General features: G+C 37.3%; 3 protein-coding genes across 3 annotated transcripts in view; 1 reads left to right on the forward strand and 2 right to left on the reverse strand.

Annotated features, from left to right (window-relative positions):
• Positions 1-2,821, forward strand: part of zdhhc17 (zDHHC palmitoyltransferase 17) — a 20,662-nt gene extending 17,841 nt beyond the window's left edge. The window contains exon 17 of the mRNA XM_084111179.1: positions 108-2,821. Coding sequence (XP_083967305.1) covers positions 108-246 — 139 coding nt within the window. The 3' untranslated portion in view covers positions 247-2,821. The remainder of the gene's footprint in view (positions 1-107) is intronic.
• On the reverse strand, positions 2,286-12,894 carry csrp2 (cysteine and glycine-rich protein 2). The gene is made up of 6 exons (XM_084111191.1): positions 12,732-12,894; positions 11,243-11,364; positions 8,601-8,769; positions 7,952-8,081; positions 6,542-6,635; positions 2,286-4,368 (listed from the first exon to the last, which is right to left on the reverse strand). Exons 2-6 carry the CDS (start codon positions 11,352-11,354, stop codon positions 4,292-4,294), a joined length of 582 nt encoding a protein of 193 aa, XP_083967317.1. The 5' UTR covers positions 11,355-11,364; positions 12,732-12,894; the 3' UTR covers positions 2,286-4,291.
• A 3,172-nt stretch (positions 12,895-16,066) lies between these two features.
• e2f7 (E2F transcription factor 7) lies at positions 16,067-26,285 on the reverse strand. Its single transcript, XM_084112010.1, has 13 exons — positions 26,094-26,285; positions 25,140-25,238; positions 24,755-25,057; positions 24,457-24,601; positions 23,354-23,575; positions 21,308-21,466; positions 21,072-21,209; positions 20,823-20,993; positions 20,612-20,681; positions 19,902-20,202; positions 18,737-18,908; positions 18,331-18,653; positions 16,067-17,208 (listed from the first exon to the last, which is right to left on the reverse strand). The coding sequence occupies exons 2-13, from the start codon at positions 25,236-25,238 to the stop codon at positions 17,059-17,061; spliced, it is 2,253 nt and encodes a 750-aa protein (XP_083968136.1). The 5' UTR covers positions 26,094-26,285; the 3' UTR covers positions 16,067-17,058.
• Between the last annotated feature and the right edge of the window lie 1,024 nt (positions 26,286-27,309).

Here is a 27,309-nt window from a genome sequence, read left to right on the forward strand (position 1 = left end):
GATTTGTTTAGGAAGCCATGGTTGTTTCTGGTGAAGTTGTTTTTAAGCCAAAGACTCATGTGTATGATTCCCAGTAGTGACACTGCTCCTCTGTTTTTCCCGTGCAGTCACGGCTGTATGAGGAACCTCATAGATTTCTTTGAGCTGCGCTGCTGTGGTCTGCTGCGGCCCGTGGCCATAGACTGGACCTCTCAGTACACAATAGAGTACGACCAGACGTCCGGCTCAGGATACCAGCTGGTGTAGTGAAGGAGTGAGCGAGAGGGAGAAGAGGGGAGAGGCTGCTCACCGGGACCATCCTTCACTCAGACTGCAAACCTCACCCAGTCAGGATACGCATGCTGTTATTGGTTACCGCCACCAACTCCACCTGCACCCCTGCCATAGACGGGGAACAGGAAGAGGAGGAGTTTAATGGCTTCAGGGGTGTATGCAGTACAACAGACTCTCCTCGATTGGTCAGCAGAGACGTTTCTGGTTTCTTTCGCACATCGACTTACGTTTTATTTCACTTTTGTTTTCTTCCTGTGACCCTTTTCTGTTGCTTTTAAAGTGATATCAGATCTTCATCGGTCGGAAGTCCTGGTTCAACCTGGAACTGTGCGTAGGAATGAGAACTAGCTTCGCAGTCGCTGTGGCGTTTGTGGTTTTACGGAATCATTCTGTGAATTTTGTCATTATTTGCTCGCTCTCGCTTTGAGCTTTCTCTCTTTAAACACAAAGGGAGATGTTTAGAAGAATGTTCACGCTGTTCTCTTCCATACATTGAACGGGAAAAGAGCTGCGTGATGATTTTTCAAAGTTTCTCCACAAAAAATATGCATACAGGTTTGGAACGACGTGGCGGTTAGTAAATTATGACAGAACTTTTCCTTTTTAGGTGAATGATTCCTTTAAGCTGCCTTGATTTGTCCGATCATGATTCTGTATGAATGTTCTGATGGTTTGATATTAATCATATAGACTAAAAACATTCATAAGTCTAGAGAGAGCCCCTCGTTAAATAATGTGACTTACAACATATTTATTTTAACCTATTTATATAGTATTTTTCAAAGAGTTGCAGTCATTTTACGTCACTTCAGTTTTTACACTCATCATATATGTACATTTCCGGCATGTTTAATAGTTTAGATGGGAGAATCCTGCGAAACGTGTCAAGAACATGAACCTGGGTTACATTTCACCCTAAAATCCAAAGAATTAAATGAGAAATTGTATTTTGCTTAAACAAAACGAATCCTGTTTAATAGTTCTCATTACCGTAACGCACAAAAACCTCCTCCCCATTACTGTAATCATTTAAACAGCAAAGTATTTTTTATTATACTGCCTTTAAATTATACTAATTTTTTTTTTTTTTTATCATTGTATTACATTGTTTGCTGTGAAACAATTTTTAAAATACTGTATTACAATGAGAATTAAAACAAAATTGCCTGGGTGCATTACGGTAATGAGCGCTGCCGGAGAAATGTGCTGAGTAATGTCACGGTGCAGAACAATCTTCAGTTTCATGAAAATATACTTGATTTTGGGTTGAAATGTGACCTGGACACGCTCTCGACGGGTTTATGGGATTGACCCAGATGCCCTTCGAATTTACAAGAAATAATACGCTCGTATGTGAACCTCGATATTTATTATGTATATGTAGTTTTAGGAAGTGTACACATTTAAAGGTAAAAATGCTGTTGAAAAGCCATTAAGTGGACCTGATAGCTGTACGATCTTAATGGAATATGCGTTTATCACGCCAGATGGGCTTCTTCCATTTTTTTTTTTTTTTTTTTTTGTGTGGCGGCGATGATGTTTGTCTGCCTAAAACAGTGCACTGATCTTTTTGTTGTTGTTATTGCTCATTGTTACTGAAGAAACAAGCTCGCTTTCCCACCGTCGCAGAGGGATCGTCACGTTTACGTAAAGAGGAAGCTCCTCCCCCTTTTGCTCTCCTCCATTTCCTCTTCCTGTTGTCATTGCAACAGCTGACAGGACGAACTGATGTAAAGAATGTGCATCTGTACATAAATGAACTAGATTCATTATTCTGTGAGTGACTTTTGTTCGTTTTTTAATTTTGTCCGTGTTAGTTGAAGCTGCTCCTAATTTTTTTTATCTTACCAAAAAGCCAGAAAAAAAATGGACTATTATCCAAGTGTATGACTGTAGCTTTTAGTGGCGTCTGGCACTGCTGTGTATAGACCTTTGACCTTGCAAGTCTCCACTGCATGTGATCACCCTGCCATCCCAGAGACGCTCCATCTGTAAATAATGAATGTTCAGTATTTGCAGCTGGGTTTTTTTTTTTTTTTTAAATCCTTTTGTTTGTTTGTTTTTACATTTTAAACCCATTGTGTATATCGTTATTGCGTGTCCCTGCGGCCGCTCGGCGCTCTGCAGATGTATTATATCTGAATGTCCCATTCTCGTTGATTAATATCCAACCTAAAGGGTTTCTTTTGTATGTTTCATTGCTGGGTTTGTTGTACCACTGGATGTACAAATTGTAAATGCCAGAGAAGTAGACGTAAGAAACGCTGTAACTCAAGAGGGCACATTGTGATGACATCACTCATGGACGCAGTCGATGGGCCCCCCGTACTGTAATATTTCGGATTGGGTCATTCATACATGTGACACTGTTTTTAGGGAAGATACTCACATATTGTTGGCCGGCTGTTTTCCCACCATGTGAAAAGCACATGCTCATCTCCAGTGCCTCAGCTGAGATCAGGACGTCACCCTACTCTGCTTCAGATGTAACTTATTGGGCATGGTTCAATTTTAATGGCTTTATTAATAAAACATTCAAAGGTTGAAAGGCCTGTGCGGTAGTTTTCAATCAAAGCGCACTGAAAACAAGTGTTTATTTCACATTGAACATGTTTATGCTTGTAAAATGTACTAGTCTATGAACTATTAATACCCAGTAAAGGGTGGGAAAAAAAAGTTTGCATAAAGGAAATGGACCATTATTTATTATTTGGGGGGGGGAAAGACATTACCAAATTTTCATTGCTGTAATACCGAATTTTTTGTATTACAGAAAAAAGATTGTATTTAAATTGATACAAATTGTTAAAAATCAATGTTTTACATTATAGTTATGAGAATTGGAGGGAGGGGGTGTTTAATTATGAAAATATAAAACTTAATGGTCTTTATCTTATTGGACTTTATCTTAATGGACAATAAACTATGAACAATTAACATCTTGTTAAAGGGATCAAGAATATCATGCATAAAGAAAATTAACTTAGAAAAAATTGATTGTGACATTTTCATTACTGTAATACCGTATTTTGTTTTTAAATTAAAATCAACCATTTATAATAATATAAAGTATTTAATATAAAGCAGTAAAAAAATCTATGTTTTTACGTTACGGTAATGAGAATTGGTGGGGGGGAAATTTGCAATGCAAATTGATCAAATAATGTTTTTTTAGCATTTACAAGCAAAATAAAGAACATTTTACAACAAGGTCCCATTAGTTAATGTTAGTTAATGCGTTAACTAACATTAATAATGAGCAGTAGCTACATTTGTTACAGTAGTTATTCTTTGTTAACGTTGGTTAATAAAATACAGCTGTTCATTGTTTGCTCAGGTCCATAAAATAATATTAATAGATACAACTTTTGATTTTAATAATGCATTAGTACATAAAATTAACATCAACTAAGATTAATAAATGCTTTAGAAGAATTTTCCATTGTTAGTTCATTAATTAATGAATTAACTAACGGAACCTCAAGGTAAAGTGTTACCGAACAATAATAAAGAATCAGAATATTTTCAATCCATGTTTTAGTCCAGATTATAATGTGAGGTTACACTTTATTTTAAGGTGACAGTTACATCGTACATACTGTACATATCAATTAGCTTCACGTACTTACTATAGAGTTACGGTTAGGGTTTGGTTAAGGGTTAATTACATGTAATTATGCATCATTTACTGTTATTACTATAGTAAGTAGTACATGTAGTAACATGTAACTACGTCACCTTAAAATAAAGTGTAACCAAAATGTGAAAATCATTGCCTTTTGAAGTTTAATCATCACATTTGGCTTTATTGCTGGGTTTCCATCCCCAAATTGAAGACCTCTTAAAATGACATTTAAGATATTTAATTTTCATTTTATTCACACTCGTGCTCCTAAATACATTTTACAGTTCGCACATGCGAGTAAAATGCTCGCACTGTTGAGCCCTGTTAATTGTCATGAAAATATAACAAAATTACTTATTTAGTAACAGCCTCTTGAACAATAGTAAAGGACTCTCATTGAGCGTGAACCAGAGCTCCTGCTCCCTGACCGTAGCCAAATCCTTTAGGGCCGAAGTTCTTTGCATAGCATGCTAAAAAAAAAAAAGAAAGAGAGAAGAAATTAAGCATGAATGTAGTTCATTAGAGAGCGACATGTTATACGAGTTAAGAGAGAAGAGATTGTCTTCATCATGTTACATCTTTACAGCAACTCATGACTGATTCGTGTCTTGTTTCAAGAGTTTCCTGGTATTCTAGTTATACAGGTTCAAGTTTTGACGTTGCTTTGTTAATCAGAGAATCATCCTGACAGACAAACACCGTCTCAAAAGCTTGAAGTTGGTCATGATGCTTAAAGGGGTGGTTGATTATGATTTCACTCTTCTAACTTTAGTTAGTGTGTAATGTTGCTGTTTGAGCATAAACAACATCTGCAAAGTTACAACGCTCAAAGTTCAAAGCAAAGGGAGATATTTGCTTTTAAAGAAATAGTTTTTTAAGGACTACAACAAACGGCTGGTAGAGACTACACCACATTCCTCCCGGGTTAGTGACATCACCAACCCTAGAATTTACATAAACCCGCCCCCGGAACACGACTTATAGATTATCAAGACAGAATATGCTAATCAATGACTAGAAGATAACTACACATAAGCTACATAAATTCATCAACTAAACATTCAGCAATGTCCTGTTGCTTCTACATGTTGTCACTTCTTGAGTCTCTCCATCATTGTCTGACTCCGGTTTGAATATAAATGGCTAAAAGTTTTTGACATTTTCAGTGCATGTCTGTGTGAGTTAGAGGTGGGCGGATCGATCCTAAAATATCGATACTTCGATACTGACGTGGTATCGAAAAGGATCGATCCTCACATAAAAATATCGATCCAAATGTGTGTTTTTTTTTACCAGTAATTTTTATTAATTTAGCACGCAATTCAGTGCGTAAAATAAGCTTCTAAGTGGAAAAATAAGCAAATGTTAGCGGATAATTGTGTAGGATAGAACTTTTTCTCCTAGTCATCTGGATACAAGACGAAACCAATCAATCACAGAGAGCGTTCGTTGCTGGTGCTTCACTGAGCTCACAGGCAGGTTTGGGAAACGAAGCCTTGCTTAGATGACAGAGAAACAATCGGGAGTTATTTTGCAATAAACAAAGCAAAAGTGTATATAACGGTTCAAAATGTTGAGGACAGTAAGATTTTTTTTAATGAAATTAATATTTTTATTCAACAAGGATCGATGCATTAAATTGATCAAAAGTGACAGTCAAGGGTTTTTCACTGTTAAAAAAATCTACTTCATATAAATGCTGTTCTTTCAACTTGGTTCATCAAATAATTCTGCATCATGGTTTCCACAAAAAAATATGAAACTGTTTTCAACATTGATAATAATAAGAAATGTTTTCTGAGCTGTAAATCAGCATATCAAAATTAATTATCATCATGGAGTAATGATGCCGAAAATTACGCTTTGATCAAATGAATAAATTACAGTTTAGTATGACAGAAAACAGATAGCCTATGTTAAATTGTAATATTACAGTTTTTACTGTATTTTTGATCAAATAAATGCAGAAGAGAATTAAAAATCTTACAGACCCCAAACTTTTGAACAGTAGGCTAGTGTACAATAGTACTTTTACTATAATTAGGGTAGTTTTGTAAAAGTCACTGACTAATAATTACAGGCGAGTTGAGAGCACAAATCACAAAATATTTAGTAGTAATGAAAACGTTTTCAGATTTAGCATATTAATGATGCATTCACCTCATAAATCATGACACACTGCTCTAGCACAGGAAAGTGCATACAAGTTCAAGTGCATGCTTTTAAAATTAAAAAGTATTGGTATCGGTATCGATATCGGCGATACTGGCCCTGTATTTACTTGGTATCGGATCGATACCAAAATTTGGAGTATCGCCCACCTCTAGTGTGAGTGCAAGCTGTTGAAGCTCCGCCCCCTGTGCCGGGAGCAGCAGCTCATTTGCATTTAAAGGAACAGACACAAAACGGTGCGTTTTTGCTCACCCTCAAAAAGTAACAATTTTAACATGCTATATAAAAATATCTGTGGGGTATTTTGAGCTAAAACTTCACATACACACTCTGGGGACATCAGAGACTTATTTTACATCTTGTGAAAAGGCATTATACCACCCCTTCATCCAGTTTGTTTAATAGGTGTGACCTGATCATAACCACTGGCCATTTAAACGGCATTACTCTGCATTAGGATGTAGTGCTGACCTTTGCAGTAGATTTCTCCATCTTTCTCCGTCTGAGTGGTCGACTCCAAACTCTTCCCACATTTGGCACAGCGAAAGCAGTTCTTATGCCACGGCTGGAAGACAGACACAGATAAAGAAAGGATGAGTATAACCAGCTGACATCATCGAGCACTCATGACTTTCTGGTGATTAAACTGAGAGCGACAGAAACTGGAGCAGATGCTTCACACTTGGATCTGATGAAGGCTGTTTTCTGGCAGTAGATCTCTAGCATCTGCAAACCCTCATGAAGACGTAAAGAAAGTGTCAATGGAGTCGTCTAGTTACACACTTGAAGTGAACTTTTGAACCCAGTGAACACAGATGATGTCACTGTGATATCTTGACAGTATGAGAAATTATGATTCCCATATTTGATTAGTTATCTAAAAACTCTCCATTAGACCTGAAGCCAATCTTACTGCAAACATCTAGATCAACAAATATATCAAGAACACTCCTCTAAATATTTGAAATAATTTCCTCTTGGGCGTCAGTGGGATTGGGAACTGTTTGCTATTATTGTTGTATTACCTTTATTACATTAATGTGTATTAGTACCAGTAAGAACAAAAAATTTTAAGCATTGCATTTTTTGCAGCAGTATTTCTATTCATTTTTATTTTTTATAATTATCGACCATTTGGCGACACCTAATAGTTCAATTAAACTTCTCTATAAAAAAGGAGTGAATGTTAAAGTAATAAAAATAGACATTGAAACTAAATGCCATTAACATTCTCAAAACAAAATTTCCTTTTAATAATTTTCTTTGAACAATTTTTTAAGCATCAGTGGGATCGGGAACTGCTATTATTGTTGTATAACCTTTATTGCATTGCTATTAATGTGTATTGATAGTGGTAAGAACGTAAAACAAGCATTTTGCTTTAAAAAAAAAAAGCCAGTTTAAAGCATTGCAGTTTTGAAGCAGTATTTATATTAATTTGATTTTTTTATATTTATTGACCATTAGCGAACACCCAAATTCTTTCAATTTTAAAAACGTGAATGAAGAATAAAAAGTAATACATTTTATATAATGATAAATTAAAAAAGAAATTCTTATAATAATGATTATTTTTTTTAACCTTTCTTGCATCAAACTGGTTTTTGCTGTAGTTTTTGTAAAATTGTAAATTTCAAAGAATTTTTAATTAATAAAAAGGGGGTTAATATAGCTTTGTAAAAACATAAAAAATTTGCACATTCACTTATTAATGAGAAGCTACGGATCAGAAACAATTTGGTTTTAGTTGAAAAATATGAAGTTATGACTGTTTTATAAGCTTACGATCCACAATGCAATGTGTGTATACAGCCTTTTAATGCATTCCAAGGGTTAAGGATGTAAACGGGTCAGTTTGAATGTGATGTTTGATGTGCTCACCTTCCCAGCGCTCATCACCTTCTCCGCCGCATACACACACTCTCCGCAGCGCGCGCACTTCTCCGAGCCGCCGAACTTCTGTGCAAACTTGGACGGGTTTTTGTTGGTGGTGGGTCGGTGAGTTTGGGTTCTGGGGAGGAGACGGAGAGGTCAGATGTGCTTTTCTGGAGCTCAGTCGAACAAACGGCCCTGAATGAGCAGCTTTGTGTTGGCTGGGCATGAAGAGGGCGCCTGGGGTCTGTGCAGGAGCTCCGCTTACATAATAGATTCTTTCATAACAATAATCACCTGACGGCAGGCTTGAGCACACGAGAGAAGACGGATTTGCAACCAGAACAAATTTACTGTTTAAAATACTCTAGAAATCTTACACATACATCTTACAAATTACATAATAATAATAATACTGGATTTTAAGCATTGCTTTTGCAGCAGTTTATAATTTATAATCTTTTTGTGCAGTAATTACAATCACTTTTGAAACTAATGGCCATTACAAATAAAATAATATACACCAAAACACAATGCTACTTATCACACTTATGCATAAAGATAATAATGTAAATGCCATTTGTTATTTCACATGGAAAACACACAATGTTATTTATCCATATAAACTTCTTGAACAATGAAAAGTGAAAATGCTCACTCTTCAGGTTTGATGCCCAGCCTCTCGCCGCGGTCCATATTGAGCGTTCCCGCTCCCTGACCGTATCCGTATCCCTTTGGTCCGTACTTTTTACCGTAGCAGGACTTGCAGTAGATTTCCTGCTCATGGATGGCCAGTGTGGTGCTGTCTAACCCTTTTCTACAGACCACTGGAGGAGGAAAAACACGGATTTTAAGGTTTTCTCAAGAAAATAAGTGGTGCTTTCCCATGCAAAACTCAATGCTACAATGCTAGAGTGCTGATGTTTGGTTTCCCAGGTGTTTTGAGTGGATCTCAGCATGCAGCTATGCAGTTTTTTTATCATCCGCCAGGGAAAAAAGGTATGAGCAATAATAACAGTCATGCCACCAATAATAATCTATAATTTTAACTCCAGGATTAGAGGCTAGAATGCATGTGATTTTGACTGTTTCATCAACAGACTTTATCTTAGTATGGGATACTGTCCCGAAGAGAGACAAACATGATTCCACAGCAGGGAGGTTAACGCCCTTTCCTATTCATTCAGCTGAACAAATCATCCCTGGACAGCTTTCTCATTATACATAGTGTAAAAACCTCACATTTGACCACTAAGATTCTAGAAACATCTAGAGTTGATTAAAAATTTTGGTCATAAAGGAAATGTGGTGAAAACACAGAGAGAGAGAGAGAGAGAGAGAGAGAGAGAGAGAGAGAGAGAGAGAGAGAGAGAGAGAGAGAGAGAGAGAGAGAGAGAGAGAGAGAGAGAGAGAGAGAGAGAGAGAGAGAGAGAGAGAGAGAGAGAGAGAGAGAGAGAGAGAGAGAGAGAGAGAGAGAGAGAGAGAGAGAGAGAGAGAGAGAGAGAGAGAGAGAGAGAGAGAGAGAGAGAGAGAGAGAGCTCAACTCATCATCGCCTTCCTCTAAACAGAATGGCTTTTGTGGCGTCCCACCGCGAGTAAACACCACTCATGTGGGCCGGATTGTTTTTGCCATTTTGGTAGCAAAGCACTAGCCTGACTACGTCAGACTTCGTACTTCTGCTCAATTTCATTTCACTTGTGTACTCAGTCTGAGACAGCGTAATAGCTTTCCGTTTTCCTCCGGCCTGAAAACAGCCGGCCAATCAACGAACAGAGGGCGGGCTGAGAGCCGTGACGACGTAGACACTGATTGTACCGTGGATGCGTAGATTTACTTCACATAATCTGTAAAAGTCGTTCACAGCCATGTTCACTCCGGTATTTTGCTCGATGGTTTTGTTTTCGCATCATACATGTGTTTACAGTGGAAGTTAGATGCGGCTGAGCATGCGCATAACACACGCCATAACCAAACGTTATGTGATTGGCTTACGGGTAACCAATGCAATCCAACGCGCCCCCCCGCGAGAAAGAAAACGCTTTTCAATTATGCCATGCCAGACTCTTTCTACGAAGCAAAGCGAAGTAGCAGAGTTTGGTATTACCAGGCTAGCAAAGCACTAATGTGAAGCATGTGCACTGAAGCATAGCGAGATCTCACAAAAACATCTGACATAGTTCACTGCAGGACCAGTGTTAACGTATTACAAGTAACGCCACTTACAGATGACTTTTCCAAGTAACTAGTAAAGTGATGCATTACTTATAAATTGAATGTTAAATTACACAAATATACTTCCCCCCGGTTTCACAGACGAGGCTTAAATCCCAGAATATAATGCATGTTTTACAAATGAACTAAGGCCTAATCCCTGGCCTAATCTAAGCCCTGTCTGTGGAACCAGGCCTTTATGTATTTAATCTCACTTTATTAACCAATGTCTTTGCTGTTGACCTTCGATGACCCAATTTAACCATACTAATAAGCAAAAATTACTTTAAACTTCACATTTGTGTTTCATTTTGTATTGCTGAAGTACGAGTGTTGAACTTTCTTCTCCTGCGTCCTATTCTTCTGTAATTCAGAATGGCAGTACAGCTGGTTTGTTTGAGCAGCGCCCTCTACTGTACAGGCATGAAATCGTATTTCCTTCAGCATGAGGCCTTTTCATTTCACTTTTGATGTGAAAGGGCCTTAACATTTAATAAATAAATAAAAAGTTATATTTTTTGCTAAAAGCAAGCAAAATCCCAGCCCAGGAGAAAAAGTAATGCAAAAGTAACGCAACTTTTCATAAAAAGTAACAAAGGGAATTACTTTTAAAAGTAACTTTCCCCAACACTGTGCCGGACAAATTAAGTCATAAAATATATTTGAATATTGAGGAATTTTAATTGTTGTAATGAGGGGAAAAACCAAGTCAGATCATATAGAACCTCAAAAAAAGTAAAAACATATTTTGCTCATAGAAATTAAGCCCATTTAAAGGATTTTAAGCATTGCATTTTCTTGTAGCCGTATTTATATAATCATTTATATATTTTTTATATTTAATAACCATTAGATATACAGTTTGTTGATTTTAACATGTGTTTATTTATTTTTTGCAGTAATGAGAAATAAAATAGAATAATAAAATAAAATGAGAATTTAAAGGAAAAACATTCTTAATTGTCATGAAAATAAAGGCTCTGTTTTTGTTATGCAAAACATAATTTCCTTTGAATTTGGGGTAGAAATTTGACGTGGACACATCATCGTGAGTTTCACCTGAACAGTAAAGAGTTGTTTTCACTTACTACAGAGGAAGCAGCACTTGTGGAAACTCCCTCCGTCACACTGGACCTCTTCGGCGTGGTACACCGTCCCATGGCAGGCGCCACATTTGTTTCCTCCACCCCAGTTTGGCATGATAAATTAACTATGAAGAGAGAAAATACAATCAACTCTTGAGTAAAAGAAGGGAAACACATCCGTCCCACAGAGTGCAGAGATCAACCTCAGGAAACTGCCCAGGTGAACTTAGTGTTAGTGAGAGCGTATCACCACTTATGACCACATACCAGGGCACTAAATTTGCCTCGTTGGACATAAATTCCTTCATAAAAACCAACTGAGTCTGTCTGGACTAACTGCAGACAGTGAACACCCTGTAGGCGTCTGGAGACCCCAACATCAAAACACACGGAGACCACCAGGAGCTACAGGACAATGGAGGGTCAAATGGAGCCAAATGATTATTTTGTTAAAAACAAAAACAAAACAATGTTCTATATTTTGCAGTAACAATGTCTGGAAGTATAAAGCAAAGCATTCATAAAAATAAAACTGCACCATAACAATTCAAAGGATCATTGTGCAGTCAAATAAATGATATCAGACCTCTCCAGCTATATTCAAATAAAAAATGCTAAGCACTCATAAAAACGCATTTGTCACTTCAACTCTCCAGGAAAACATGAGCAGCTCTCTGTAAATGACATCATAACTCTCAGAATATAAATGTTTCTCATGGCTTCACGTAAATCAAGCAAAGGAATGATTACAGACTGAGAGAGGACAGACAGACATCTCAAAGCCTCAAAACAACATTAACTATCCAAATAACCATGTGTGAATACATGAGAGTAATCTCCACTATTAAAGAGTTTTACTGTTTATGAGTCTGAGGACATTACAAAAAGTACCATAAATCCATGGTAATGTTTTGAACCCTACCATAATGGTAAATGAAAATCATGAAAAGTAGCTATAGCACAAAAAATATGAATATATATATATATATATATATATATATATATATATATATGATAAGTACTGCCTCAGCACTTTTTGTCAGTTCATAGTTTAAGAAAATGTATTTCACCAATCATGCAAATTGCATCTTTATCGATGAGGAACGTTTGCATATTTATTTATTTATGCACATTCTAACCAGGTAAATATTAAACAGCTATTAGGAACATTTTAAACAGGCAAGTACTAGATAAATATTAAATGTAAATTTTAAACATAAATATTAAATATGCTTATTTACTGTGGTTATGTCATTTTTAAGTATTACGAAGAAAACTCTGTAATGATATGAATTTGAAATACTTGTTGCACTACGATCGTTCCCAAAAACACTTTTACACACAAATATTAAGCAGCGTCTCCTGACTTTTAATCAAACCATTGGGAATGAAATCATTAGAATAAACCCGATTCAATATTATACTTCTTTATGACTAAATATTTAAAAACAGTTTCTCACACAGACACTCGGCAATATTAAAACTTTCCTACCTGAGCTTCACGTGTGTTTCCCAGCGGATTCCCAAACTGATCCAGTGTGCGCGGACTTCAACAAACAGGCTGGAACGTCATCACGAAATTATCAAGGAGTGTTCAAAACACGCACACACACACCGCACGCACGCGCGCGCACGCACGCACACACACTGATTACGTCACTTCGTTGAAAAAAGGTTGGCAAACACTGCATTACGCACTTCGCACACTTTATCATGGTAGTGGGTTGCTTAATAAACTAATGTTTGAACACTTAAACTTTTGTAAACACATTATTTTTCCAGATTAAAATCTTCAGTTGTTTATTTATACATTAAGAAGAATATAAAACCAAGATAAAGTCCGACTGAGATGCTTCACTGTTGAGTGTCCGTTTATCTAAAAGGCATAGTTAACCCAAAAATGCTAATTCTGTTACTCACACTCATGTTGTTCCAACCCTGCTTGAGTTTCTTTGTTATGTTGAACACAAAAGAAGATATTTTGAAGAATGTTGGTAACCAAACAGTTGACGGTAGCCATTGATTCCCAAGTAGAAAACAAATACTGGAAGTCAATGGCTACCGTCAGCTTGTTGGTTACCAGCATTCTTCAAAATATCTTCTTTTGTGTTCAACATAACAAAGAAACTCAAGCAGGGTTGGAACAACTTGAGAGTGAGTAAATGCTGACAAAATGTTCATTTTTGGTGAACTATCCCTTTTCAGTTGAGGCTTTTTTAACTCCATTCTTGATTTATACTGCCTGTTATGTGTTATCAGACATACCTGAAGAATATTAATGATATTTACTGCAACTTTTGCCATTTTAAAGATGGTAAGATATTTTATTAAGTGATGGAGAGCGGTGAACATCATGTTGGCACGAGTGCTTCTCATCAACACTACCACAGATCATAATGTCAGTGAGTGAACTATGAATTATTATCATACAGTGAAAATTAATCATTCTTTTAAGGGGGAAAAAAAAACCTTCTAAGATTATTTTTCTGGCCTTCTTAAACTATCTACATGCCATGTAGCTGTTCACACAGTTTCTGAAATGCGAATGACCTCAAAATAGTTGTAGTGGGTTATATGAATAAATGGATTATTATTATTATTCATACAGTAGCCTAGCTCTTGTCTTTTGGAAAGAAAGTATGAAACGGGCCAGAACAAACTCTGGCACCCATGCACATTTGAAATGATTAATGTTGATGGCTCCGCCATAACACACAGACAGGCATCATTAATTATACTAATTAAGAAGAATTTCAGTCTGCAGTGTGTGAGGTGTGGTGTAGATGAGTGTGTGTGAGAGCAGTGTGATGAATGACTCAGTAAAGACATTCAGACAATCAGCTCCTGTAAATTACCCAGCATGCATCACTTGTCAGTATGGGAATCAACCCAGTTGACAGGGAACGTTCTCTCAAAGTTCTTCCAGTAACATTAATAGAATGTTTGTTCAAACTGATCAAGATTATCAAAACATTAGCACAAAAATGTAATTTATAAATCATTCATTGAATGTTTTACAAATGTTATTTCTTACTTATTTCCAGATGGTTTAGAGAACATTCAAAAGTAAAATTACTTGCAAAATGAGAAAACATGCCCTTAATATTTTTGCTAACGTTCACATAACCAAGATAATTTTTAAAAAACTAAATGTTTTGAATGTTCTGAGAACATTTAGAACTAACGTTTTAGAACTTAACAGGAACGTTAGCAAAACGTTCTTAAAACATTTCAGTTAGCTCAGGTGGACGTCAATAAAATTTACCAACAATGACCCCAAAAATGATTTGTCGCCTACATTTTTAAAAACCTAAATGACACAGAATAAACATAAAATATCAAGTCAAGCGTCATTTAATTGAAATGCTTTTCAAGCAGAACTTTTGTGAAAAAGAAGTTTGTTAGGTTCAAACAATAAAATAGGTGTTAAAAATTTGTGAAAACAAAAGCACTGTGCATATTGCATAATTTGATATTTAAAAACTTTCACATTTTATGTGAAATAAGACAGCACAATAGAAGTAGGCGGTCAGTTCTTCCAGTTTCTTCATCCAAGCCTTCAGCTGGAATGCACATTACAACAAACTTCCTTTAGAAGGAATTTATAGTGAACGGCACAATATTGGAAAGAAAGAGGGAATGAAAAACAGATGTAGCTCTCAGTCATTCCTTCTTATATGGTAAAATCGGACTCTGGCTGAGGGATGGCATGTGTGTGAGAAATTACACATAAGATTTGCTTATTTAGGTTTCCATGCATGTGTCTGTTTCTGACGCTTGGAGCCGGTGGAGGAATGCAGTGTCGATCAGACGGACTGTGAAAAGGTGTTTTTTTTCCCCCAGAGATATAGAAGAAAAACCTTTTTAATGAACAGAACCATTTGTTTTTCTTAGTTTGAATAACATTATAAAGAACCTCTCGTGAAATGGAAATATTCCATGCATGTTAAAAGTTGTTAATGGAACCATCAAAGAACCTCAAGGCTATTTGTAGGAGTTTGTTTACTCAGATATGACATTCTTCAATATTCTCCATATGTATTCACAAACGTTGATCGATTTGGTGTCATTTTTGGTTTCAGACATGATTATTTCTGAGAACTCGACCGTGTTGCTGAGGTTTACAGGCCTGTAAATGGTGAAATGCAAGTTATTGCTGTTCATACAGGGTTTATTGAGATGATAAAATGGGTTTCCAGGTGTATTTGTGCGTAAACAGCATTAATGAACATTGACATGTTGCCAAGCGGAGTACTGTGCTGGTCTACACTAGATAATACAGACCACACGCACACTCACTACTAATGCTCACACTTACTGATTTAAACACTCTTAAGCTTAGGTATTAAACTTAAATGGATAGTTCACCCAAAAATTAAAATTCTGTCATCATTCACAAACCCTTATGTTGTTTCTTTCTTCTGCTGAACACAAAAGAAGATAGTTTGAAGAATATGGGTAATGAAACAGTTATTGGACCCCATTGACTTCCATAGTATTTTTCTCCCTCCATACTATGAAAGTCAATGGGGTCCAATAACTGTTTGTTACATAGTGTACCTTCAAATATAGGACTTGGCAGACAATAACTGTTTATTTTGTGTAAAGACCGTTATTAATCCAAATACAGATGCATTAATAAAAATTGTGATTGTGTTTTATTATCATTACCTCAGAGGCCAATTAAGAAAGATTTTGGCTTTTGAATCCGAGATGTTAATAGGAAATGTAATGTATCAGTCTTTGTCTATGCTGCCATCTTGTGGTCGCCCAAGCCTGTGCGCCTTCCCATTTGAAATCAACAGAATTTACCAAAAATTTCATTTTACATATATTTATTTTGCATTACATGTACGACACCTGTGTCCATACATAAAAATGATTAAAAAATACATCTGACAAACACAAAAGCACCATACAGATTCATCAGTGCAGCTCTAAACACATTCAACAGACAGAAATGAACGTTTACAAAAATATTCAATGCTATACGAGTTACAGTATAACTGTAAATATTATATGAATTACACCCTGTGGTGTAAAGCTCAATCCAAATGTAACTCCTGTATGCTTCCAAAAATAATTTATTACTAGTCTAAGAACAATTCATTCACAAACATACTTTGTTTTAAACAGTACAGTACTGTGATACTTCCGCTTTGTTCCAGTGATTGCAGATCATATTCACCGGTTTATTCAAGTATGTATTTGTTTCCTTTTCATTTCAGACGTAGCACCTCAAACTCAAGCAGAAAATTACAACCACTATTTTGTTCTTTATCCCCAAACACACTTTTCTACTTATTCATTCTTAGTGGTGAAGGCATCATGTAACAAACACATTTCTAAGGCATGTCGGCTTCACCAATATGGCACTTTTTACAATCAGCAAAATACAAAATACAAACGAACGTACTATTGTAGCAAACGTGTGGTTTTCTCTCAGAAGCCGATCCAGACTTAATTAATTTTCACATTTTTAAATACGTAGTGCTAAAAACTGGATTGACGATTTTAGCTTCTGGAAATGCTATAATAAATAATAATGGTAAACAAAATCAATGACAAAATACTATCGGAAATGGTATGGGGGAAAAACAAATCGAGCCACAAAAGGGCGTGTAACCGAATATCGCACTAAAGACCCGGAGTGGGACTTTAGCATCTGTAATAATCTGCCCTCTTATACTGATGTTAGTAAACAGGAAATGTTCATATACCAGAAATAATTCAAGTAAAATATTTGCTGTGTAATGCTGTCTTTGGCACTGTAGCACCACAGAAGCCTGAAAGCCAATGACACACATGCAGCGGCTAATTTAATTGGCTGCGGTGTGTCCGATGTCCAGCCTCCTCTGGGCGGAGCCTCTTTTGCGCGCCGCTGGTTGGCTGGTGAGAGACCCGAAAGCTCCAGGTGTCTCAAAGAAAGATTTGTGCACCAGCAACGCTTCCTTTGGTGTCAGAGGAGTCTGAAACAGCAGAAGGGAGAAGGTTACAAACACTATAGAAAATGTATTTAGCGATTAGCATTAAGCTTTGTATCAGTCGAAACCCGGTAGTATTTTCGAGTGGCCGTGCTTCCCTCCCTCATGTCCCCCTGAGACGAGAGATTTCTGTATTGTGTGTCTGGAAAAAAACCTCAGATGACGCAAAAATCGTCATTTAGCTCATCAGAGGCTTTTCTGTCCAGAGGCGAGAGACTCCAGCCAGTAGGAGGAGCTCGTCCCGCATGTCTTCAACCCGCCCATAGGGGGATCTCACCATAAAACGCCGTCTTTTCAGTTTCGAGTCGACTAGTAGCCTAGTTGTATCATTTCTCCCGACACTGCCCTCGGTGACTGGGAGGCGTGGCTTGGGAGTGTCCTCGTAGGGCAGCGAAGCAAGTGCATTCTGGGAGTTGTAGTCTTTCATCCACATGAGCCAAAAATACATTTTCTGACTTTTCTCAGTCTAGAAGGCACCAACTTCTAAAATAACTTCACATTTCGACTACATAAATGACCCAATTTAAGACAGATTGGTTAAGAAATAACCCTTTAAGACAACAGGTTAAGTAAAAATATAATTAATATGTAATACAGTCCATGCAAAATGCTCCTCTCCAGAGTTATTTTTTTTTATAGCTAACTAACAAGCTATGGCTAATGCTAATGGCTTTCCTGAGAGATTTATTTCATGCTCTAACTAGCCGTAAAGAGGAGAGATGATGGGTTCACGGCACATTAAAGAGCGTCAAACGTTTGAATTTCGTGATCAAATTGACTGAAGTTGAAAGCTTAGACTGTTTCATATGAAAAGTAACAACGCACAAAATGCTTAGTGTTAGGATAATGTTTAGAGTTTTGTTCACGCATCAACTGAATACAACAAGATCTCAGTTCAGACAAAAGCACACATTAGTGAACTGACTGATGTGTGTATGTCAGATCTTCTAGTGCAGTTTATGCACACTGTGTGCATGAAATAGACGCTTGACTGTGTAAACATGCCATTGGAGAAGCGCTTAATTAAACTTTCAGGATTTCCCGTTTCGGCTGAAACCGAATATAAAGTTTCGGAGCATCACTACAAACTGTGTGCAGTACACTGACCTGTGTTTGTGCCGGCTGAGGGCTCTCTTGTACTCGTGGTCCCTGTGGTGAGAATGTGGCCACTGGTATTCTGTGCCCATGATGCTCAGGGGTGTTCAGTGTTTCAGCCACATTAAATGCCCCTCCTGCCATCACAAACTGGGCTGGTGACAACATGGTGGGCATGCTGAAACTCAAACCGCTGCTGGCAACCCCCTCGGCACTGGAGGTGGGCATCGTACCTGTTATGAGTGGCGACGGCACCAAAAAATATGGCATAGCTACAGCTGGCACACCGCCTTGTGTATGTCCTGCTGGCATGAGGAAGTTCAAACCGTTCAGACCTACAGAAAAAACGTTAGAATGAGCGTGCAATCTGAGAGTTTGACATTCACTGGTGGTCGTAGACACTCGGGTTTTCCCGTACCTGCTGTGTTTGGGACATAGAGGTAATGAGAGGACATGAGGGCATCTTTGGGACTGGATGTTCCGGCGTCTTCCTCATTCACTGGCCCAAACGAGGCCTCGTCCCACGGGGAACCTTCTCGAGAGCAGATCGGAGACCTTCTGGCACTGGAGCGCAAACTCTCAGTCTCACCCTACGAGACATTCACACATGTCAGAGATCAAAGAACAGCTTTCAGAATTATAATAGAGCTGTTGACACTGTTTATAAAAGAAATACGCCACTCAAGGCTGTGCATTACAGTCATTTCACCATGGTAACATCTGTACCTGTATGTAGATGCATATATAATCAGATACAATATGCGCTGATGTTAATTTTATTGCAAACATGCTAATTATTCAAATTTTTCCTTAATATATTATTTTATTGTATTAATGTTTTTATTATTATTTTCTTTAATTGTTCTTGTTTTTTTTTTTTCAGCTGTTTTTAGAACCTGAGCTACATTTTATGCATGAAATTTGCTTTCCAAAAAATAAAGTATTACTAAATTAAAGTATTTAACAAAAAAATGACACATTTTAATTAATATTACATTTTACACATGTTTTTTAATATTAAAATGTTCTGTTATTTTGTTAACTTCAAATTCAAGGACCTTTCAAGGACTTTCCAGGTCCAATATCCTCAAATTCAAGGACTTAATGTGGGGACACATTTCAAATGAGAGCAAGGTTACATTGTGTTACCTTATAAGATACATTGTTACAGTTTTCATGAGTCAAATACAACTATGCAAAAAAGCTTCTTTTTTTTCATTCGTCATGGCAACGTACAACACAAAGTACCTCACGCGGGAAACACTTAACGTAACGTATAAATGCGCGTAACTAGCGTAAATCAAGCCAGCTAGTATGCATAAGCCACGAAGTGTTGGCGAAATAACACATTAGCGAAACGGAGGGAATAATATGGAACTTTTTCCAGAAAACTTATTGCACAAATTAAATTCAAGCACTTTCAAAAGCACTTGTTTATTTTTAAAAACTTTCCAGGGCCTTGAATTTTTTTTTCAGATTCACAAACTTTCAAGAATTTCAAGGACCCGTGGGAATACCAGATATGCATGTCGATGTGGATGAATACATGTATGTAAAGTTTTAATCAGGCTCATAACACTCACCGTTTCACTTTCTATGGACACAGAGCGTTTGCTTCGTTTAGCTGCCTGATCATCTTCCTCTTCCTCCTGTCTCTCCCTCTTCTTTGGATTTCCCTCCCTGTGGCCTGAGACGGGTGACCTCTGGTTGATGCCCTCTGGGACGTGTCCGCTGTACACCATGAACAGGGGTGTTTGTGGCAGACCGGACAGGTACGCTAACTGGTGAGGAGCGAACTGGGCTGAAAAGGGCAGTGATGCAAACGGGCCGTCAGCCTGAAGAGGCACTGCTAGTCCCACAGCGCTTCCTGAACAGGCCTGAACACTGCAAATACACACAACACACCAGTTACTGATCACTGTTGGCATTGTTAACCAAAACTAAAAATCGTTTTTTTCAATTTAAGCTGAATTATTACTTAATATTAGATTTTAACATTTTTTTTTTTATAAATTTGATATAAACTTTATTGAACTTCATACATTTTTCATTTATCAAATTAAATTATAAAACAAATAAAAATGAGAAAAGCACATAACATAATCAATAAAAAGTATATAAAAAATATATAAATAATACTATAATAACACTGGGCACAATGGTTCATGCATCAGCTCTGGGTTCGAACCTACAACCTTTCAGTGCCAGGCTCAGATCTTTACCCAGTGCACCACAGAGTTTGTAAATGATTTAAGTTTGAAATATAATACAAATTCTGTACAGGTGGACTCACCTGTCTCCAAACTGTAGTTGACACACTGCAGCGCTGTTCACACTCTTCCTGGAGTAATCCACCGGCTCGTCTGATAACACAACCATGAAAAACATCGTATTCAATTTCAGTTTCATCAAATTGTTGTTGGCTTATGCTTTTCCCGCTCTCGCTTTGGATAAAAGTGTCTGCTAAAAGCATGTAAAATGCTAGTGTTCTGCTCAGTTCTCACCTGTAGAATGTCTTTGAGGTGTGCTGGGGGCGGAGCTTATCCGTCTTTGATTGACAGGAGGGGCTGGAATGACCTGAAAGGAGGAGTGACGTGTCATCTTCTCCCGTCGTTCGCCGGTGCCCGTCACGGAGGCACTGATCTGAGCTTCTGAGACCCTCAAATCATCTGAATCTTAAATGAATAAAAGACAAATAATCACAAAATAATCATACCGAAGAGACTATTTTCCAGTGTTTGAACAGGACGTACCACTGCTGCTGTGAAAATCAGCAGGTCCGATCCATTTGAAGATGGGTTTACGGCTCTTCTCTTCCCTCACGTGAAGTTTCTTGATCAGATTCAGGCTGGTCAGGACATTAGCGATATCATACAAGCGTCGTACCTTAGCTGAACAAACACGAACAAATGGCAAATAGAGATTGTGAGCTACACCTTAAATCAATGAAAATACAAAATATGAGAGCTCAAAATGATTGACGTCTTACTTTTATACTTGCTGTGGCTGGACTCATCCTGACCCTCCTCGATCAAAATCTTAGCAGCTGTATCGAGGGTAACGGTCTGTGTTTTGGACACCAGGAACAGCATGACAAACTTCTGGCTCATGATGCGAAGCGATTTATCCTTCCGTCTGCTGGAAGCCGCTGTATGAGAGAGATAAACCATGCTTACAACACTGTAAAACATGTGAAAGTTGTGGTTTCAGGAATGGAAGCACCACTCTTTAAAATAAAGGCCTTCAGAGAACCACACAGCAACTTAAAGCTACACTGTGTAGGATTTTCTCCCATCTAGCGGTGAAATTGTTTATGACTACCAACTGAATATTACTTTCTAGCCCCTCCCATTCCGAGGGCGTTTTAATTCCTACGGTGGCCGTATTATTTCAAATCTGCCGGCAGTCGCGAGTAATCTCCCCCTCGCATTCGTCATGGTGCCACTGAGTGTCAAAACGCGAAAGGCGAAGCTTGAATTTCCAGGTATGTCCCTCTTTGGCTAATGTATTTTCAAGATGGAGGCGCAACATGGCTGCCGCCATTCGAGCGACTCGCTCGTATGTATTCTAAATGGCAGATTCTACGCTTATGAGAATACTTGATTAGTTGGTAGAAGTAATTACACATATCATTTTGAAAGAACAAAGTGTTTTTTGCTAAGAATAAACTAAAAAAAATACACAGTGTAGCTTTAAGAAACAGTGAAAATGGTTCTTGATAACAAGAGGAATTTGGCTAAATGATGCTCCTTCAGTTTTAGCAACTGTGGATGAATGAATACATTTGATGTGACTGGCAGGAGAAAATCAGAGATAGTGGAGATGAGGAATGGCATCAATGGCTGGCCGAGTGACTCCTGCCCTCATGACGGGACCGTAATAAGCTTTTGTTAGGAAGCAAAGCTGTTGCTTAGCGACAGCGGCCACATGGGAAAAGAAGCCAGTGAACACAATGACCACATTAGAGGTTCCAGACGAGGACAGCAGGACGTGAAACAGATTCATTTCTTTATCAAGTCATCAAACTCAAAGACATCCATTTAAAAGCTTGAATGTAATGCACACCGCCCTCAATGTGAAATGAAACATGCAATTGTGCAATTGTCTAAAGATTCCTGAATTAAGATTAAATTTGCATGTCAATATTGCATGTGTATATTGATTTAAAGATGTTTAGATATTTGTATGGGGAAAAAAGGACAAAAATACTGAGGAAGATATTCTTTTTGTTTTTTGCAATGTATGCAACATTTAATGCAATGACTTTATGAATTTAAGACCTTTTTAAGGCCTTAATTTATGAATTAAGACTTTATAAGACCCGCAGAAACCCTGTTTTTTAAACAACGGACAAACCGTGTCATTTTAAAATGTCAGAAATAACTAAATCTTTATATATTGAAATTATTATTACAATTATAATATAGTAATTTCTACTTTAGTAAAACATTTAGGGCACAATTTTTTTTTTTTTAATATTTGTAAAAATATTACTATATATCCTAAAACCATGTCTGCTGAAGTTCCGCTATATATGAAGTATTTTATTACTGAATTGAATGTGGTTGCTTCAAGCAAAGGTCAACAGTGATGTGATTTAATCAGGTCACCCCTACGAGAGTTTAGCAGACAGAAACATGTCTAAACCTGCATCTTCATCTTCCTCTCTGAATAATTAGCTTCCCTCCTCAGCCTGTCTGTGAGAGCGGGGCACATTTATAACAAAGAGTCCCTGAGCTGGGATGGGATTACCTGTGATCAACACAAACACCTGGTAACCAGAGTTGTGAAGCCGGAGACACTGTTAACGGGTGGCCGATTAATAGAGCACAAGGGTACGACACTAATAATGGAGTTAATGGGGCAACCGTCATTATGGTTTGAATGACATCAACCGAGCAAGTGCAATCAATGAATCAATCAAATGATGGTATGCATCATGCAACTAGTCAGACGTTACCTTTTTTTGTGTGCATACTCTTGATAAATGCAAACCAAATGCTTTTAGAGGATTATGTGTGTGTGTGTGTCATACCGTGTGTGTTTTGCATGTGATGGGCAGCATACGGGCTGCTTCCTTCTCTCTGGTCCATCTGCAGATGGTAGCCCTGCTCTCGTCCCGCCTGATGGAGTTCCTGCAGGGTCTGTGGTAGCCTCGAGCGCCCATGCCACACGTACAGGTTCTTAGCCATTCTGCTCACCAGCATCAGAGACTCCAGCACATTCACGATGTCGTAGATGCGTCGCCTCTCAACACCTGAGACGGTTTAGATCTCGGTGTCAGTCACTACATGTTATGGTAACACTTTACATTTAGTTCACATGAACTAACAATGAACAAAATTCAATACTTTCCAAACCTCTCTGTAGATACACCATATTTAAGATAAATGGTTCATATAGCATTGCATTTGGTATATAGTACGGTGATCTGTAAATATTTGTATTTTCTCAGGTTTTTTTATTGGTTTCTTACATGATGAGAAGAAACCTAAAATGCTTTATAACCTGCATACATTCACCTCTGACACGTGTTTGATACTGTAATCATGGTTTGATGTTGAATGAACATCAAACAGCAAAGTACAGTCTGATGATCATTTGCTCTTTTATCTGTTGCTGGTTTGAGTGGCACACGCACATTCGATTAGAAAGTTCAAAAGAGACTCGCTTATGGTAAAAGACAAAGAGATTTGCGTAATGAAAATGTGCGCCTTGAATTTATTCAAATATGTTCAAGGATCACTAAACTTTAGCCATGAAAACACTTGTATGATAAATTTATCTTTAGAAATACTTAATTTTATATTTTAAAAAAGCTAAATAGGGTCAATAGTCTGGAAAACACAAATATATTTCCATACCTGGAAATAAAATTCCATACTTTTCCAAACTGCGTAGGATATACTTCTCCAGCATCTTATTTAATGTTAATTTCAACATTCACTAATGCATTATTAAAATCAAAAGTTGCATTTGTTAACATTAGCTAATGCACTGCGAACTAACATCAAGACTTATACATTTACTAACATTAACAAAGATTATAAATGCTTTAAAAAAAGTTAATGTTGGGTAATGCATTAACCATGCATATTATACAGAAATGATGGGGTTGATTAGGTTCTTTTCTGTTACCCAATCGAGAGGCCACCTCATCCAGAGAGATGCTCTCTGAGGTTTCTGGGTAATCAGGGTACAAGGCCAGAAATTTCTGACACAAAAGACCCAAACTCTTCTGTTTGCGACTCGGTCTCCTCTCCGAATCGTCTAAAGCTTCATACTGAAATCAAGAGAGAATACAGTGGATAAAACTACAACTTCTGAACATATTTACCATTACTTGTTTGTTAAGTCGTGTCTTGCTAGATGAATAAATGTAAATGCACGTACATTTCAAAACATCACACTGATTTAGACGACGACTTCTTCGTACCTGACACGAGTCATCGAGTTCTTCCTCATCCTCCTCCTCCTCCACAGCTTTCTCTTCATTTTCAATGGGTCTAAAGAGGGTTTTCTTCATCTCTCTGTCGCGGATATCTGGGCTGGCGGCACTGATCAGCATTTTCAGGTTGGCTGTCGGGGTCCAGGGGTCTGGGTGGGCCCTCTCAGTGTGTTTAATAGGGGTTATATGGGTGATATCTGGGCTGGAAACTCTCCTATGTCCGCTCACAGCTGCCGGCACAGACTCACACTTCAGCGGGGTCGTTTTCCTTCGGTCCGTGCAGATGTTCTCCTGAAATCAGGGTATTAGTTCAACATCTCACGAGGAAGTAGATGCATTACCATACAATTCAAACACATTCATTTCATCTTACTTTATGGTCATTCATGTTGACAGGATCATCTGAGCTTGTCTTATTCACTAGTGTCCTCACACTATGCAAATCCTTTAAAGTTAAACACTTCATCTCCATCTAAAAAAGAAAACTGAATCAGTTATAGTCAGCACATTTAGACTAATAGTGAACCAGCTCATTACTGAGTTATTGATATGAATGTTCCTATATTTGAATAACACTGGTAAGTTCATATTAATTTATTACATTATTAATATATAATACCAACAATCTGTAAAGCATTAATTTTATGTTTATTAACTTATTAACTCATGATAGTTAAGTGTTGCCAAAAGTGATTTGTCCAAATTCTACTAAGTAAAATTACATTATCAGTTTATTACATATTATATTACTTATTACACTACTACTGCATTAAATAAGGAACATATGAGTAAAAAAAATATATATTAGCTACATATTATAGTACTACTGCATTAAATAAGGAAAATATGAGTAAAAAAAGTGATATTATATTACATATTATATTACTACTACATTAAATAAGAAACATATGAGTAAAAAAGTGATATTATATTACATATTATAGTACTACTGCATTAAATAAGAAACATAGGAGAAAGAAAAGTGATCTGATCTGATCTGATGGTGGAAAGATTTTGGCGCAAATATCTTCACCAGTTGCCTGGTAACGAAACCAGATTATCAAGGAAATAACATTAATTAAACGTTAGAAATCATTTATATTTATATTATTGTCACAATATTGTATATATTTTGTTTTACATTATACTGTAGAAGATCAGCAGCATAATATATAAATCCTCCCATATACATCCTCTTTTTCTTATTATTTGAATACTGAAATGTCTGTCAGTAAAAATCAGATTTGAGTTTAAGGAAATTAATTTAATTAATATTTATATATCATGTAACTTAAGTCAGATAGAAGATTTAACTCTATATTCTTACCTTAAACTCCGTCCTTGTGATGAATAAAGTCCTAAAAACGTAAATAAATCCTGCGCAAATATGATCCTTCTTGTTCCTTCTTATCTGAACATAATTTTCTCTCTAAATCAGAAGATCTGAGCAAGTAATCTTCTTATTTCAGTCGCACTGCTGGTCAGGCGACTATGAATCACCCGCTAAAGCTTGTTTTCTGGCGCTCTGAAGAGCTGCACCCTCCCTCAGCCAATCACGAAAGCGATGTGTAAAAATACCGACGGTGATTGGCTGAACGAGGAGGAAATGCCTCTGAGCGACCATTGCAGCCAATCAGAGAGTCGCACTGACCAAGCCTGTGGGGGTTTGTTGGCGGGGCAGTGCGCGCGCTCTTATTGATGTGCTGCGATTAACAAGCGCGCCTGAAGTTTTCAAGGCTCAGCTGTATCTCAGCGGGGACATAATTAATCGTCACACATCATTAATTGCCATTACATATATGCCGAACGTCCCATGACAGCTTTAAATGACAAGCTCAGGCAAGAATAAAGGTGAGTTATACAGGTGGGGTTTTGGCGCGACTCAGGGTTTTCTCGCGGGAAAGTGTGTAATATGAGAGGACACCCCACACCCACTAACTACCCCCACACATAAGGGTGTAATCTACCTAATAATAGCCTTAAGATGATGTAAATAAATCATGTATCTGGCCGTCTGAGCAACTAATGTACCGGTATGAACAGAATACATTTAAACTGTCATAGTTGTCGATAGAAAAACTAAGGAATCTGGAAAAACAGATCAATACCATATATTATTCATTCATATATAATGCTGCACGCGTCTTTGACTGGTAATGTAACGTTACATTATAACAATTACTAATGCATTCAGTGTTTTATAGCTTTCAGGTTCATGTTTTTTCCCCTCACATATTTCAGTGGTTTTCAACATTTTGTACAATTTTTGTTCAAGGTATTTACACTGACTGCTTTTGTGAGAGCTGACTGAGAGTACAACAAGATGCAGGGTAAGGCTCCATATAAGATAATATTAATCTCCATTAAAATCTATATAAATCAAATCAAATCAAGTATATTTGTATAGCGCTTTTCACAATACAGATTGTATCAAAGCAGCTTCACAGTATTAAATTAAAATAAAATAATACAACAAGGTTTGTTTCTAGTGGAATTTATTGATTGATAGAATAAAATTAAATATCCCCAAAATATCCCCAACT

This window comes from Abramis brama (assembly GCF_963993115.1).
Source record: "Abramis brama genome assembly, chromosome: 4".
NCBI classification, from domain to species: Eukaryota; Metazoa; Chordata; class Actinopteri; order Cypriniformes; family Leuciscidae; genus Abramis; species Abramis brama.

What these genes read in the sequence shown, in the direction of transcription:
- e2f7 (XM_084112010.1), bottom strand. Translation starts at nt 25,238, where the DNA reads ATGGAGATGAAGTGTTTAACTTTAAAGGATTTGCATAGTGTGAGGACA. An exon ending in TGAGGTGGCCTCTCGATTGG is followed by an intron (nt 23,576 to 24,456) that starts GTAACAGAAAAG and finishes AAACCGTCTCAG; the next exon opens with GTGTTGAGAGGCGACGCATC. An exon ending in CAGCCACAGCAAGTATAAAA is followed by an intron (nt 21,210 to 21,307) that starts GTAAGACGTCAA and finishes GTGTTTGTTCAG; the next exon opens with CTAAGGTACGACGCTTGTAT.
- csrp2 (XM_084111191.1), bottom strand. Translation starts at nt 11,354, where the DNA reads ATGCCAAACTGGGGTGGAGGAAACAAATGTGGCGCCTGCCATGGGACG. An exon ending in AGGTGATGAGCGCTGGGAAG is followed by an intron (nt 6,636 to 7,951) that starts GTGAGCACATCA and finishes TCTGTCTTCCAG; the next exon opens with CCGTGGCATAAGAACTGCTT. An exon ending in TGGAGAAATCTACTGCAAAG is followed by an intron (nt 4,369 to 6,541) that starts GTCAGCACTACA and finishes TTTTTTTTTTAG; the next exon opens with CATGCTATGCAAAGAACTTC.